Source organism: Acipenser ruthenus, chromosome 51 (genome assembly GCF_902713425.1).
Source record: "Acipenser ruthenus chromosome 51, fAciRut3.2 maternal haplotype, whole genome shotgun sequence".
NCBI lineage: Eukaryota > Metazoa > Chordata > Actinopteri > Acipenseriformes > Acipenseridae > Acipenser > Acipenser ruthenus.
In genome coordinates, this window is record NC_081239.1 from 2,878,164 (window position 1) to 2,893,380 (window position 15,217).

Here is a 15,217-nt window from a genome sequence, read left to right on the forward strand (position 1 = left end):
GAGAGAGAGAGAGAGAGAGAGAGAGAGAGAGAGAGTTTCATTTTAAAACATGATACCTGCCTCTACACAAGGCTAAAGAAATCTCTGTTTGGAGTCATGTTTTTACTGTCTTGCACTTCCTGGGTCATTTAATCTGGAGGGTGAACTTGTCCCCACCCCTTCACTGGCTTCTTTCCTGTCAATAACCAACCAGCTGCTTTGCATTCTGACTGACATGCTTTCAGCCAGTAACATGACCCAGAAGACATTGCTGGGGTGAAATGACCCAGTAACTGCAAATGCAAACAAACAGATAACCTATGAATAAGCCAGCTTCCTTTACCCTGCAGTAGAACCAGCTATCAGGGTTCATACTGAAGTCTGTCTGCTGTGACATGTGTTAATATTGAAGTCTGTCTGCTGTGACGTGTGTTAATACTGAAGTCTGTCTGCTGTAACATGTGTTAATACTGAAGTCTGTCTGCTGTAACATGTGTTAATACTGAAGTCTGTCTGCTGTGTCATGTGTTAATATTGAAGTCTGTCTGCTGTGACATGTGTTAATATTGAAGTCTGTCTGCTGTGACATGTGTTAATATTGAAGTCTGTCTGCTGTGACATGTGTTAATATTGAAGTCTGTCTGCTGTGTCATGTGTTAATATTGAAGTCTGTCTGCTGTGACGTGTGTTAATATTGAAGCCTGTCTGCTGTGACATGTGTTAATATTGAAGTCTGTCTGCTGTGTCATGTGTTAATATTGAAGTCTGTCTGCTGTGACATGTGTTAACCATGCTAAACAATTAAGGCACGCAAACAGAGCTTGCTGTAACCTAGTGTGGCACCAGAGATCACTTTCAAATTGCAAACGCATTCGCTTTATAGCTGCAGACCTACATGTGAATGGAAGGAAGTGCAAGACTGGGAAGACTTGGTGAATCCATTTGCTAGAACTCCCTTTCATTTTGGTGTTGTGAATACCCAATTTCAAACCAATACCATGGTATCATTACATAGTATTTTTACATGCACTACTGCAAAGTGTTTTATTATCCTGGTATTGTACCGAATGGTCTTTACCTTCAAGCATATCTTCTTGTGATTGCTCCTTTGGTTTGTGGAATGGTAGTGGCACCCCCTGAATAAAAGAACACAGACACACAATGTAAAAACTACACAGAGCGCTGAGACACTGTCCCAGAGCACAGACACACACACACAACGTAAAAACTACACAGAGCGCTGAGACACTGTCCCAGAGCACAGACACACACACACACACACACACACACACACAACGTAAAAACTACACAGAGCGTTGAGACACTGTCCCAGAGCACAGACGCACAGACACACACACACACACACACACAATATAAAAACTACACAGAGCGCTGAGACACTGTCCCAGAGCGCTGAGACACTGTCCCAGAGCACAGATCCACACAATATAAAAACTACACAGAGCGCTGAGACACTGTCCCAGAGCACAAACACACACACACACACACAATGTAAAAACTACACAGAACGCTCAGACACTGTCCCAGAGCAGACGCACACACACACAATGTAAAAACTACACAGAGCGCTGAGACACTGTCACAGAGAACAGACACACACACACAATGTAAAAACTACACAGAGCGCTGAGACACTGTCACAGAGAACAGACGCACAGACGCACACACACAATGTAAAAACTACAGAGCACTGAGACACTGTCACAGAGAACAGACGCACAGACACACACACAATGTAAAAACTACAGAGCACTGAGACACTGTCCAAGAGCACAGACACACACACACAATGTAAAAACTACACAGAGCGCTGAGACACTGTCACAGAGAACAGACGCACAGACACACACACACACACAATGTAAAAACTACAGAGCGCTGAGACACTGTCACAGAGAACAGACGCACAGACACAATGTAAAAACTACACAGAGCGCCGAGACACTGTCACAGAGAACAGACGCACAGACACACACACACAATGTAAAAACTACACAGAGCGCTGAGACACTGTCCCAGAGCAGAAGCACACACACACACACACACACAATGTAAAAACTACACAGAGCGCCGAGACACTGTCACAGAGAACAGACGCACAGACACACACACACACACACACACACACAATGTAAAAACTACAGAGTGCTGAGACACTGTCACAGAGAACAGACACACACACACAATGTAAAAACTACACAGAGCGCTGAGACAGTCACAGAGAAGACGCACAGACACACACACACAATGTAAAAACTACACAGAGCGCTGAGACACTGTCACAGAGAACAGAAGCACAGACACACACACACAATGTAAAAACTACACAGAGCGCCGAGACACTGTCCCAGAGAACAGACGCACAGACACACACACACAATGTAAGAACTACACAGAGCGCTGAGACACTGTCACAGAGAACAGACGCAGACACACACACAAGGTAAAAACTACACAGAGTGCCGAGACACTGTCACAGAGAACAGACGCACAGACACACACACACACACAATGTAAAAACTACACAGAGCGCTGAGACACTGTCACAGAGAACAGATGCACACACACACAATGTAAAAACTACACAGAGCGCTGAGACACTGTCACAGAGAACAGACGCACAGACACACACACACAATGTAAAAACTACACAGAGCGCTGAGACACTGTCACAGAGAACAGATGCACACACACACACAATGTAAAAACTACACAGAGCGCTGAGACACTGTCACAGAGAACAGACGCACACACACACAATGTAAAAACTACAAAGAGCGCTGAGACACTGTCACAGAGAACAGACGCACAGACACACACACACAATGTAAGAACTATACAGAGCGCTGAGACACTGTCACAGAGAACAGATGCACACACACACAATGTAAAAACTACACAGAGCGCTGAGACACTGTCACAGAGAACAGACGCACACACACACACAATGTAAAAACTACAAAGAGCGCTGAGACACTGTCACAGAGAACAGATGCACACACACACAATGTAAAAACTACACAGAGCGCTGAGACACTGTCCCAGAGAACAGACGCACACACACAATGTAAAAACTACACAGAGCGCTGAGACACTGTCACAGAGAACAGACGCACACACACACAATGTAAAAACTAGAGCGCTGAGACACTGTCCCAGAGCACAGACGCACACACACACAATGTAAAAACTACAGAGCACTGAGACACTGTCACAGAGAACAGACGCACAGACACACACACACAATGTAAAAACTACACAGAGCGCTGAGACACTGTCACAGAGAACAGACGCACACACACACACAATGTAAAAACTACACAGAGCGCTGAGACACTGTCCCAGAGCACAGACGCACACACACACACACACACACACACAATGTAAAAACTACACAGAGCGCTGAGACACTGTCACAGAGAACAGACGCACAGACACACACACACAATGTAAAAACTACACAGAGCGCTGAGACACTGTCCCAGAGCACAGACGCACACACACACACACACACACACACAATGTAAAAACTACAAAGAGTGCTGAGACACTGTCACAGAGAACAGACGCACAGACACACACACACAATGTAAAAACTACACAGAGCGCTGAGACACTGTCCCAGAGAACAGACGCACATACACACATAATGTAAAAACTACAGAGCGCTGAGACACTGTCCCAGAGAACAGACGCACACACACACACAATGTAAAAACTACACAGAGCGCTGAGACACTGTCCCAGAGAACAGACGTACACACACACACACACAATGTAAAAACTACACAGAGCGCTGAGACACTGTCACAGAGAACAGACGCACACACACAATGTAAAAACTACACAGAGTGCTGAGACACTGTCACAGAGAACAGACGCACACACACACACACACAATGTAAAAACTACAGAGCACTGAGACACTGTCACAGAGAACAGACGGACACACACACACACACAATGTAAAAACTACACAGAGCGCTGAGACACTGTCCCAGAGCACAGACGCACACACACACACACACACACACACACACACACACACACACACAATGTAAAAACTACAGAGCACTGAGACACTGTCACAGAGAACAGACGCACACACACACACAATGTAAAAACTACACAGAGCGCTGAGACACTGTCCCAGAGCACAGACGTACACACACACACACACAATGTAAAAACTACAAAGAGCGCTGAGACACTGTCACAGAGAACAGACGCACAGACACACACACACAATGTAAAAACTACACAGAGCGCTGAGACACTGTCACAGAGAACAGACGCACACACACACACACAATGTAAAAACTACAAAGAGCGCTGAGACACTGTCCCAGAGCCAGACACACATACACAGTGCAAGAATTGTAGTCACGTATGTCTAAGCCCACATGGTATAAATACCGGGCATGGAGGCGACACAGACAGAGAAGCCTCGGATACCTCCAGGATCATCATGGACCATCAGTGAATCAGTCTGAGGGCTCTCCAGGGGTTCAGGTAATCTGATCAATTAGCTATCTCTGTTAATACTAGTGGTACATATTGTATCTAAACAATAACGTTCAATATAGAATAGGGTATTTGGAACTAATAAATGGTAAACCTTGTTAAAATGTGAAGCATGGTCTGGTCTCCAAAAGTTACCAAATGGTAAGGCTCGCACTGACTAAAGAAGAGCAGGTTTATAATTTAGTAGAGTCTGCACTGCAGTGAAAACCTTATTTAAAAGCAAGAAGATACCCGATACCCTCATCTCAAAGCCCTGCTGCTTTACATATATGCAGTCCCAGCTCAGGATAGAGCTCACACTCACCTCATAGAGTCTGGAAGCCACCAGCCTCCTGCCTGTGCTGTTGGTCCCCCCCATCACTACAACCTGGACACACACACACACACACACACACAATAATATTCTTTTAGAATTACTATGATCTTTAAATTGCACAATACAGTCACACAGGGTAACAAGTATTAGACACATGCACAAATAAACATTGAAATGCCTGGTACAGAAATGTGATATTCTTCTGTTAATACATGTGATCTTCTTGTAGTAAGCTCTCAGTGTGAGTGTTTCACTCAATCAGCAGCTCTGACCATTTCATAGCATTTGAAGAGCTTTCAGGAAACAAGACACACAACTGATCTTCACAACTTCTCATGTTTATATATATATATATATATATATTCTCAGCGTGCAGTGCAGGAAGGATGGATCCCGCAGCCCCATCTCGCTGTGCTCACCTGGCCTGGGAAGAGGGAGTACTCCCGGAGTTCGGAGAGGTCCACTGGCACCTGCATTCCGAAGGAGTGTTCCTGATCCCCCTCCAAGATCACAGACTTGGAGTTGAGCTTCCCGTTGCTATCGCAGCCGATCTGACCCAGCAGGACTACCGGCTCCTAGAGGAGAGGGGCGTTCGATCAGCTAAAACAAAGACACTAACTGCACAGAAGGGTGTTTTTAAACTAGCTTTAACAAGTAGAAATACAGGACATTATACGGAGGCATACCTAAGTTTGTTGTTTAAATCAATTTCTACAAAAAAAAAAACTGTACTACACCGACACATTACAACAGGGCTGGTCTCGATCTGGAGAAGATACACTTTCAAATGTTGCATCTGTGATCCGCTCAGCTATAAGCAGGGCCAAATTAAATTGCAGAATCCATGAAAACCAAAATCCCTCCGCAAAAACTATCAATCCTCTGCAATGTTTCCATCTGATATAACAATGCAGTATTAAACAATATGAATATATCCGCAGTGTTAAGCGACGATGACGTGTGCTCCAGATGTGCTGGCTAGTGCACACCCAGTGATAACGTGATTGATCTTCTAAACAATCCACCGTAATCTGTTTTAGCATCCGCAAAGATCCAGACACATTACACTTCACAGCTTGTTCATACAGTACTAGAGTAAATCACACAAGCAAGTTCCTCATACCAGATGTATTGTGAAGATTGAACATCTGCTCAGTTTTGTCTAGAATGCGAGTTCTCCTGGAGCACACAATGTAAAGTTTAACGTAAAATCACAGCCCTGTCTCGTATTAGGGATTTGTAACGCCCATCAGAAAAGTAATTGTATCACATTAATGGTTTAATTACAGCATTAGTTTGTCCCTCAATACCATATCCCCCCACCCCCCCAAAATATTCTGACATTTCTTATTGGCCCTGGCTGCAAGTGCTCTGCTGTGTTAGTGAAGTTATTGAAGATCGAGAAAGAGAGCGCGCACACCTCAGTCCTAACCGAATACCCCCTAGCCTGCCCCCCTGCCTCACTCCCTTCCTCCCTGTCTGCCCCTCAGCCTGGTCCTGCCAGCTGTGCCGAGGGTTCGGCTTGCTCTCTCTCTCTCTCTCTAAAGAGGCTTGCTGTGTGCAGTCAGTGACTGGTTACCTGCGCAGGTGCAGAGGTTGATGAGAACTCCTCGATGTTGAAATGGTTCTTCAGCACGTCACCCAGGTCTTCAATCTTGCACATCAAAACTACAAATAAAACACGTCAATGCAGCGAGGAGTCTCGATACACATCTGCAAAATCAACAGCAAAGCAACACGGAAATATGCTGTCCAAATAGGGAAATGTTTTTAATGCTTGGGTTTATACACCTATTCAATATCCTGCTGTGGCACTGAATACAATTGCTGAAGTAGTGGACTGTGACAGACACACACTATAGCTGTAAAACTTTAACCCTTTGCAGTCCATTGTCGGACTGGGTCCGACATTGCAATTATTCCTCACAGGTCCTTTGTCGGACTGGGTCCGACATCATTATAGCAACCCAATAAACGGGTGTTTAGTCGTTTTTTCTCCGGAAAAAGCCGAGAAAACCATTCTATTGCCGAGTGGGAGCGACAGGAGCCGAGACAAGTCGGGGAAAAAAAAAAAAAAAAAAAAAAAAAAAGTCGTATCTCATGAATAGTCATACATGGTATCAGATAACGGGGCGTTCATAGTAAACAAGCTGGCTGAGTGCGTCAGCGCACAGAGACTATCATGGACATTTGCAGAGCTTTTTTCAGATGTTATAGTAATAAAATAATGACGGATCGCATTATTGAGGAGTTTGGTGATAAAACGAGTGATCCGGAGATGATCGATCGGTATGTACGACTATTATTATTATTATTATTTATTTCTTACATAGCTGAACGCTATAGCAAACGAAAGGGTGGGGCGGGGCTGGAGATGCCTAGTGAGTGCTTTGTTGATATGCAGGGCCATTTAAACCCGTTTGACTGTGAAAAAAAATACTTTTAAACAGCGCGTATAAAATTAACTGCGCGTGTGAAAATTAATTAGACCTGGCGTGCCTGACGCGCAGTTAATAAATGGACTGCAAAGGGTTAATGAGATAAAAGAGCCTGTGTGCTTGTTACTCAAGAATGATTTACATCTAGCTGTGTAGTGCATGACAGTACACAACCTCATTAGATATGAGTTGCAGGTCACCCTCCCCTTTGAAAAGATCTAATTTTTTTTTTATTATTATTATTTATACAGGAATTGAGACCTAGATCTCATTTACAAGGAGGTACTGTCAACAAACATACAATAAAACAACACAATATCATGTGTGGTACTGACTTAACCATTTTAGGAGTCAGAAGCAAATGATTCACCCGAACATGTGCAAATCCTTAATCAGGATCAAAACATTTACAAGAGGCCCTAAACAACTTACAGAGATCATTTTTAAAACATTTAAAAAGACAGACTATCAAATGTACTCCTTATATCATGGTTAAAAGACCTAAAAGTTTTTGGGAGCTGATAGGTAAAATACATTTCACCCAAACATGTTTTTGTAGGGCTTCAAACTCGCACCAGTCCTGGGTTTCAGAACTCCCCTTTTTTATTCTTGAAATGACCAGGTAGATGCCAGGAGTTTGAACAATCAGGCGAAATCTGCTCTGAATTAACTGATAACATTTCTCATCAGCAATACGGCGCCCAAGTCTGTAGGATTACTAATGGGAGTTGTTCATGCAGCTATAAGGGAGGGACTACTTATTTAAAATCAAACTCTGGACTGGCTGCATAAAACATTAAACGTATTGAGTTAACTTGGGGCATTTTAAGCAACTGGTTCCTGATTATTTCAAATGATACACTGAATTGATGGGAGTTCTGAAACCCAGGACTGGGTGTAATGTATAAATGTGCATGTGTGATGTGTTGCTGGTCACAGTGTCCTGTGTTCAATGTCATCAGAACGATGCAGAGCAGCGTCATGGCTCTGGTACACACTGACCCTCTCTGACGCAGAGCAGCGTCAGGGCTCTGGTACACACTGACCCTCTCTGACGCAGAGCAGCGTCAGGGCTCTGGTACACACTGACCCTCTCTGACGCAGAGCAGCGTCAGGGCTCTGGTACACACTGACCCTCTCTGACGCAGAGCAGCGTCAGGGCTCTGGTACACACTGACCCTCTCTGACGCAGAGCAGCGTCAGGGCTCTGGTACACACTGACCCTCTCTGACGCAGAGCAGCGTCAGGGCTCTGGTACACACTGACCCTCTCTGACGCAGAGCAGCGTCAGGGCTCTGATACACACTGACTCTCACCCTCTCTGATGTCCTGCAGCTTCTGGAACATGAACTTGTAGCTCTTGGTGACAGAGTCTTTTCCCCCTTGGTAGAGCTGCACCTGGGCACTGCTGTCCCCTTGCCCCCTCCAGGTGCCCTGCACAGCCCCGAACGAGCAGACCACCTCCCCACGACCGCCACGCGAGCCATACTTCTGAGAGGGAGTGGCACTGGGAACAGAACACAGTCAATTCAGAGCACAGCACTGTCACTGCACAACACACATCCAATCAATGAAATGAGAAAGGGGTTGCCAATGGTTAACCATCCACACATCCATCAATAAGGCATGTGATCGCCACAGACACTGATGCGGACATCGATTAGTTGATCGGAAATCAATACACAAGCTCAAGACACACATCGCTGAATACTCAGTGGCTGTTTATCGCAGATACTTGGTGCTCCGATAGCCTGGTTGAAGCTGGGGAGAGGGTCAGGCTCAGGGTACCTGGGGGAGAAGCTGGCTGGTGATAACAGCAGGCGAGGGCTGGGGGCCACAGACAGGATCCTCTTGGACTGCGGATTCTCCGGGGTGGACAAGGCCCTCTTCTGGGAGCCCTGGAACACCACACTGGGCATTAGTTTAGTTTCAGGATTGAACATGTTCAAATATTTAACCCTTTAACATACTGGGAGTGCTTGTTACCAATCAGAAGAGTCAACTTGAGAATCCCTCCATCACGGTTTTATTTGTATTAATTACCTGCATGTATCTGTGTACAAGACTGTGTGTGCACAGCATGTCTATAGAAATAATACTGAACATGACATCATTTGGGGGGTAAGCTGAGACCACACACAGAGCAGCGAGATTCAAACCCTTCATCTTGCTGCCCACACTGGCTCAGCATGGCTGTAGCAGTTACTTGAATATGACAAACAAGGATATGCCTTTCAGCTGAAGAGTTCAAAGCAGGTCCTGGGTTTCAGAACTACCCTCAATGAAGTATACTATTGAAATGATCAGGAGCCAGGAGTCTAATGCCAAATAACATCCATTATAGCTGCATGAACAACTCCTATTAGTAACCCTACAGATTGAGTCAGATTTATTCATGCTGTGATGAGAAGTTTGATCAGTTAACTCATCAGTTAACCTAATGTTCAAACTCCAAGCACCCGGTCATCTCAACACATACTGTAGATAATCAAGGGGAGTTCTGAAACCCAGGATTGGGTGCAGGGAGTCGCAGCTTCTAACCCCGCCTCAAAGGGAGGTTCGATCAGAGTAAACTATTGCATCCGTTTCATTTCAATCAAGGGTGCGTTGTGTGAATACTGACAGCAATGAAAAGCACACTGCAGGGATAGGGACAGCATGGGGCACGGCTCCACTAAGTGCACAGCCTGTGTTTGAGGGGCACGGCTACACTAAGTGCACAGCATGTGTTTGAGGGGCACGGCTACACTAAGTGCACAGCCTGTGTTTGAGGGGCACGGCTCCACTAAGTGCACACCCTGTGTTTGAGGGGCACGGCTACAGTAAGTGCACAGCCTGTGTTTGAGGGGCACGGCTACAGTAAGTGCACAGCCTGTGTTTGAGGTGCACGGCTACACTAAGTGCACAGCCTGTGTTTGAGGGGCACGGCTACACTAAGTGCACAGCCTGTGTTTGAGGGGCACGGCTACACTAAGTGCACAGCAGGTGTTTGAGGGGCACGGCTACACTAAGTGCACAGCATGTGTTTGAGGGGCACGGCTACACTAAGTGCACAGCCTGTGTTTGAGGTGCACGGCTCCACTAAGTGCACACCCTGTGTTTGAGGGGCACGGCTACAGTAAGTGCACAGCCTGTGTTTGAGGGGCACGGCTACAGTAAGTGCACAGCCTGTGTTTGAGGTGCACGGCTACACTAAGTGCACAGCCTGTGTTTGAGGGGCACGGCTACACTAAGTGCACAGCCTGTGTTTGAGGGGCATGGCTCCACTAAGTGCACACCCTGTGTTTGAGGGGCACGGCTACACTAAGTGCACAGCATGTGTTTGAGGGGCACGGCTACACTAAGTGCACAGCCTGTGTTTGAGGTGCACGGCTACACTAAGTGCACACCCTGTGTTTGAGGGGCACGGCTACACTAAGTGCACAGCATGTGTTTGAGGGGCACGGCTACACTAAGTGCACAGCATGTGTTTGAGGGGCACGGCTACACTAAGTGCACAGCATGTGTTTGAGGGGCACGGCTCCACTAAGTGCACAGCCTGTGTTTGAGGTGCACGGCTCCACTAAGTGCACACCCTGTGTTTGAGGGGCACGGCTACAGTAAGTGCACAGCCTGTGTTTGAGGGGCACGGCTACAGTAAGTGCACAGCCTGTGTTTGAGGTGCACGGCTACACTAAGTGCACAGCCTGTGTTTGAGGGGCACGGCTACACTAAGTGCACAGCCTGTGTTTGAGGGGCACGGCTACACTAAGTGCACAGCAGGTGTTTGAGGGGCACGGCTACACTAAGTGCACAGCATGTGTTTGAGGGGCACGGCTACACTAAGTGCACAGCCTGTGTTTGAGGTGCACGGCTCCACTAAGTGCACACCCTGTGTTTGAGGGGCACGGCTACAGTAAGTGCACAGCCTGTGTTTGAGGGGCACGGCTACAGTAAGTGCACAGCCTGTGTTTGAGGTGCACGGCTACACTAAGTGCACAGCCTGTGTTTGAGGGGCACGGCTACACTAAGTGCACAGCCTGTGTTTGAGGGGCACGGCTACACTAAGTGCACAGCACGTGTTTGAGGGGCACGGCTACACTAAGTGCACAGCATGTGTTTGAGGGGCACGGCTACACTAAGTGCACAGCCTGTGTTTGAGGGGCACGGCTACACTAAGTGCACAGCCTGTGTTTGAGGGGCACGGCTACACTAAGTGCACACTCTGTGTTTGAGGGGCACGGCTACACTAAGTGCACAGCCTGTGTTTGAGGGGCACGGCTCCACTAAGTGCACAGCATGTGTTTGAGGGGCACGGCTCCACTAAGTGCACACCCTGTGTTTGAGGGGCACGGCTCCACTAAGTGCACACCCTGTGTTTGAGGGGCACGGCTCCACTAAGTGCACACCCTGTGTTTGAGGGGCACGGCTCCACTAAGTGCACACCCTGTGTTTGAGGGGCACGGCTCCACTAAGTGCACACCCTGTGTTTGAGGGGCACGGCTACACTAAGTGCACACCCTGTGTTTAAGGGGCATGCTACACTAAGTGCACTGCCTGTGTTTGAGGGGTACAGCTACACTAAGTGCACACCCTGTGTTTGAGGGGCACGGCTACACTAAGTGCACAGCCTGTGTTTGAGGGGCACGGCTACACTAAGTGCACAGCCTGTGTTTGAGGGGCACGGCTACACTAAGTGCACACCCTGTGTTTAAGGGGCATGCTACACTAAGTGCACTGCCTGTGTTTGAGGGGTACAGCTACACTAAGTGCACACCCTGTGTTTGAGGGGCACGGCTACACTAAGTGCACAGCCTGTGTTTGAGGGGCACGGCTACACTAAGTGCACAGCCTGTGTTTGAGGGGCACGGCTACACTAAGTGCACAGCCTGTGTCTGAGGGGCACGGCTCCACTAAGTGCACAGCCTGTGTTTGAGGGGCACAGCTACACTAAGTGCACAGCCTGTGTTTGAGGGGCACGGCTCCACTAAGTGCACTGCCTGTGTTTGAGGGGTACAGCTACACTAAGTGCACAGCCTGTGTTTGAGGGGCACGGCTACACTAAGTGCACAGCCTGTGTTTGAGGGGCATGCTACACTAAGCGCACAGTCTGTGTTGGAGGGGCACGGCTACACTAAGCGCACAGCCTGTGTTTGAGGGGCACGGCTACACTAAGTGCACAGCCTGTGTTTGAGGGGCATGCTACACTAAGTGCACAGTCTGTGTTTGAGGGGCATGCTACACTAAGTGCACAGTCTGTGTTGGAGGGGCACGGCTACACTAAGTGCACAGCCTGTGTTGGAGGGGCACGGCTACACTAAGTGCACACCCTGTGTTGGAGGGGCACGGCTACACTAAGTGCACAGCCTGTGTTTGAGGGGCATGCTACACTAAGTGCACAGTCTGTGTTTGAGGGGCATGCTACACTAAGTGCACAGTCTGTGTTGGAGGGGCACGGCTACACTAAGTGCACACCCTGTGTTGGAGGGGCACGGCTACACTAAGTGCACAGCCTGTGTTTGAGGGGCACGGCTCCACTAAGTGCACACCCTGTGTTTGAGGGGCACGGCTCCACTAAGTGCACACCCTGTGTTTGAGGGGCACGGCTCCACTAAGTGCACACCCTGTGTTTGAGGGGCACGGCTCCACTAAGTGCACACCCTGTGTTTGAGGGGCACGGCTACACTAAGTGCACACCCTGTGTTTGAGGGGCATGCTACACTAAGTGCACTGCCTGTGTTTGAGGGGTACAGCTACACTAAGTGCACAGTCTGTGTTTGAGGGGCACGGCTACAGTAAGTGCACAGCCTGTGTTTGAGGGGCACGGCTACACTAAGTGCACAGCCTGTGTTGGAGGGGCACGGCTACACTAAGTGCACACCCTGTGTTTGAGGGGCACAGCTACACTAAGTGCACAGCCTGTGTTTGAGGGGCATGCTACACTAAGTGCACACCCTGTGTTGGAGGGGCACGGCTACAGTAAGTGCACACCCTGTGTTGGAGGGGCACGGCTACACTAAGTGCACACCCTGTGTTGGAGGGGCACGGCTACACTAAGTGCACACCCTGTGTTTGAGGGGCACGGCTCCACTAAGTGCACACCCTGTGTTTGAGGGGCACGGCTACAGTTAGTGCACAGCCTGTGTTTGAGGGCCCCGGTACACTAAGTGCACAGCCTGTGTTGGAGGGGCACGGCTACACTAAGTGCACACCCTGTGTTGGAGGGGCACGGCTACACTAAGTGCACAGCCTGTGTTTGAGGGGCACAGCTACACTAAGTGCACAGCCTGTGTTTGAGGGGCATGCTACACTAAGTGCACACCCTGTGTTGGAGGGGCACGGCTACAGTAAGTGCACACCCTGTGTTGGAGGGGCACGGCTACACTAAGTGCACACCCTGTGTTTGAGGGGCACGGCTCCACTAAGTGCACACCCTGTGTTTGAGGGGCACGGCTCCACTAAGTGCACACCCTGTGTTTGAGGGGCACGGCTACACTAAGTGCACACCCTGTGTTTGAGGGGCATGCTACACTAAGTGCACTGCCTGTGTTTGAGGGGTACAGCTACACTAAGTGCACAGTCTGTGTTTGAGGGGCACGGCTACAGTAAGTGCACAGCCTGTGTTTGAGGGGCACGGCTACACTAAGTGCACAGCCTGTGTTGGAGGGGCACGGCTACACTAAGTGCACACCCTGTGTTGGAGGGGCACGGCTACACTAAGTGCACAGCCTGTGTTTGAGGGGCACAGCTACACTAAGTGCACAGCCTGTGTTTGAGGGGCATGCTACACTAAGTGCACACCCTGTGTTGGAGGGGCACGGCTACACTAAGTGCACACCCTGTGTTGGAGGGGCACGGCTACAGTAAGTGCACACCCTGTGTTGGAGGGGCACGGCTACACTAAGTGCACAGCCTGTGTTGGAGGGGCACGGCTACACTAAGTGCACAGTCTGTGTTGGAGGGTGATCTCACTGGCTCACTTACTTTAGCTGGGGTCGAGTACGAGTCCAACAAATCCTCCTCTTCCACCTCTGCTTGCATCCTGATCAGTGCAGTTAAGGGGTTTCATTCAGAGCCAGAAAAAACACCTGAAGTACATAACGCTAACACAATAACTCCAGTAAATCTTATCTAATATCATCACTTCGTAGATCTCACATCATAAACCTGAGTTTGATTTTTAATGGTATTTTTTCATTGCATTTCTAAACAGTAAACTGGTGAGCGTCTCTTTCACTCTTTTCCGCGCTGCTCTTCCTGTTGAAGGAACACACCGACACACGGGAGCTGCTTCTGGGAGTTTGAGTCCCTTTTTTTATTCTCAATTTTTATTTTTAACTAAACATTCTAAATGTCTGCTCTTCATTTCCTTTAAAATAACTCATTGATTCGCATTGGAGCACCAATGACTGCTTTCCTATGACTCGTGTGTTTTCAATGGTGACTTAATTCCTTCATGCAAGTTGATGGGAGTGTAGCATTGAAGGATGCAAGGAGCGTTCCATAAATAGCATCAACGACTTCAGGGTCTGGATGGAGGTTTCAATGGTTCAATTAAACAATTTAAAACAAAGACCAGGACTGGAACGGCCATCCCTGCTTTACTCTTCCGTTGCTTTACATCTAGGAGCACAACACAACGAGCACATGGCTGGCAGTGTTGGTAAGGCCATTCACAGCTGCTTTCACAGACCCTGATTAGCACTAATCTTGCAATGCCTCACCACAGATAACATTAGCGAGTGCAAGACTGGTACTAATCAGGGTATGTGAAACAGACTATGCGTGTCATTTCGTTCCCTTTGTGGCATTCTCTGACAAGTACCATGCGATTCAGACCTGCGATGGTATTCCCTGTGTGATACATGGTGTCTGGTACTCCGATGGTATTCCCTGTGTGATACAAGGCGTCTGGTACTCCGATAGTATTCCCTGTGTGATACAAGGTGTCTGGTGCTCC

General features: G+C 48.1%; 1 protein-coding gene across 2 annotated transcripts in view; it reads right to left on the reverse strand.

Annotated features, from left to right (window-relative positions):
* LOC117398576 (DNA polymerase alpha subunit B) overlaps positions 1-15,217 on the reverse strand; it is a 34,266-nt gene that overhangs the window by 15,506 nt on the left and 3,543 nt on the right. Inside the window, exons 5-11 of one of the 2 annotated variants that reach the window (XM_059015931.1) lie at positions 14,242-14,299; positions 9,067-9,176; positions 8,595-8,785; positions 6,420-6,508; positions 5,260-5,415; positions 4,829-4,891; positions 1,058-1,115 (exon numbers count right to left, since the gene is read on the reverse strand). In XM_059015931.1, the coding sequence (XP_058871914.1) occupies positions 1,058-1,115; positions 4,829-4,891; positions 5,260-5,415; positions 6,420-6,508; positions 8,595-8,785; positions 9,067-9,176; positions 14,242-14,299 (725 nt within the window). The remainder of the gene's footprint in view (positions 1-1,057; positions 1,116-4,828; positions 4,892-5,259; positions 5,416-6,419; positions 6,509-8,594; positions 8,786-9,066; positions 9,177-14,241; positions 14,300-15,217) is intronic. The other variant, XM_059015932.1, reaches the window with a different exon arrangement.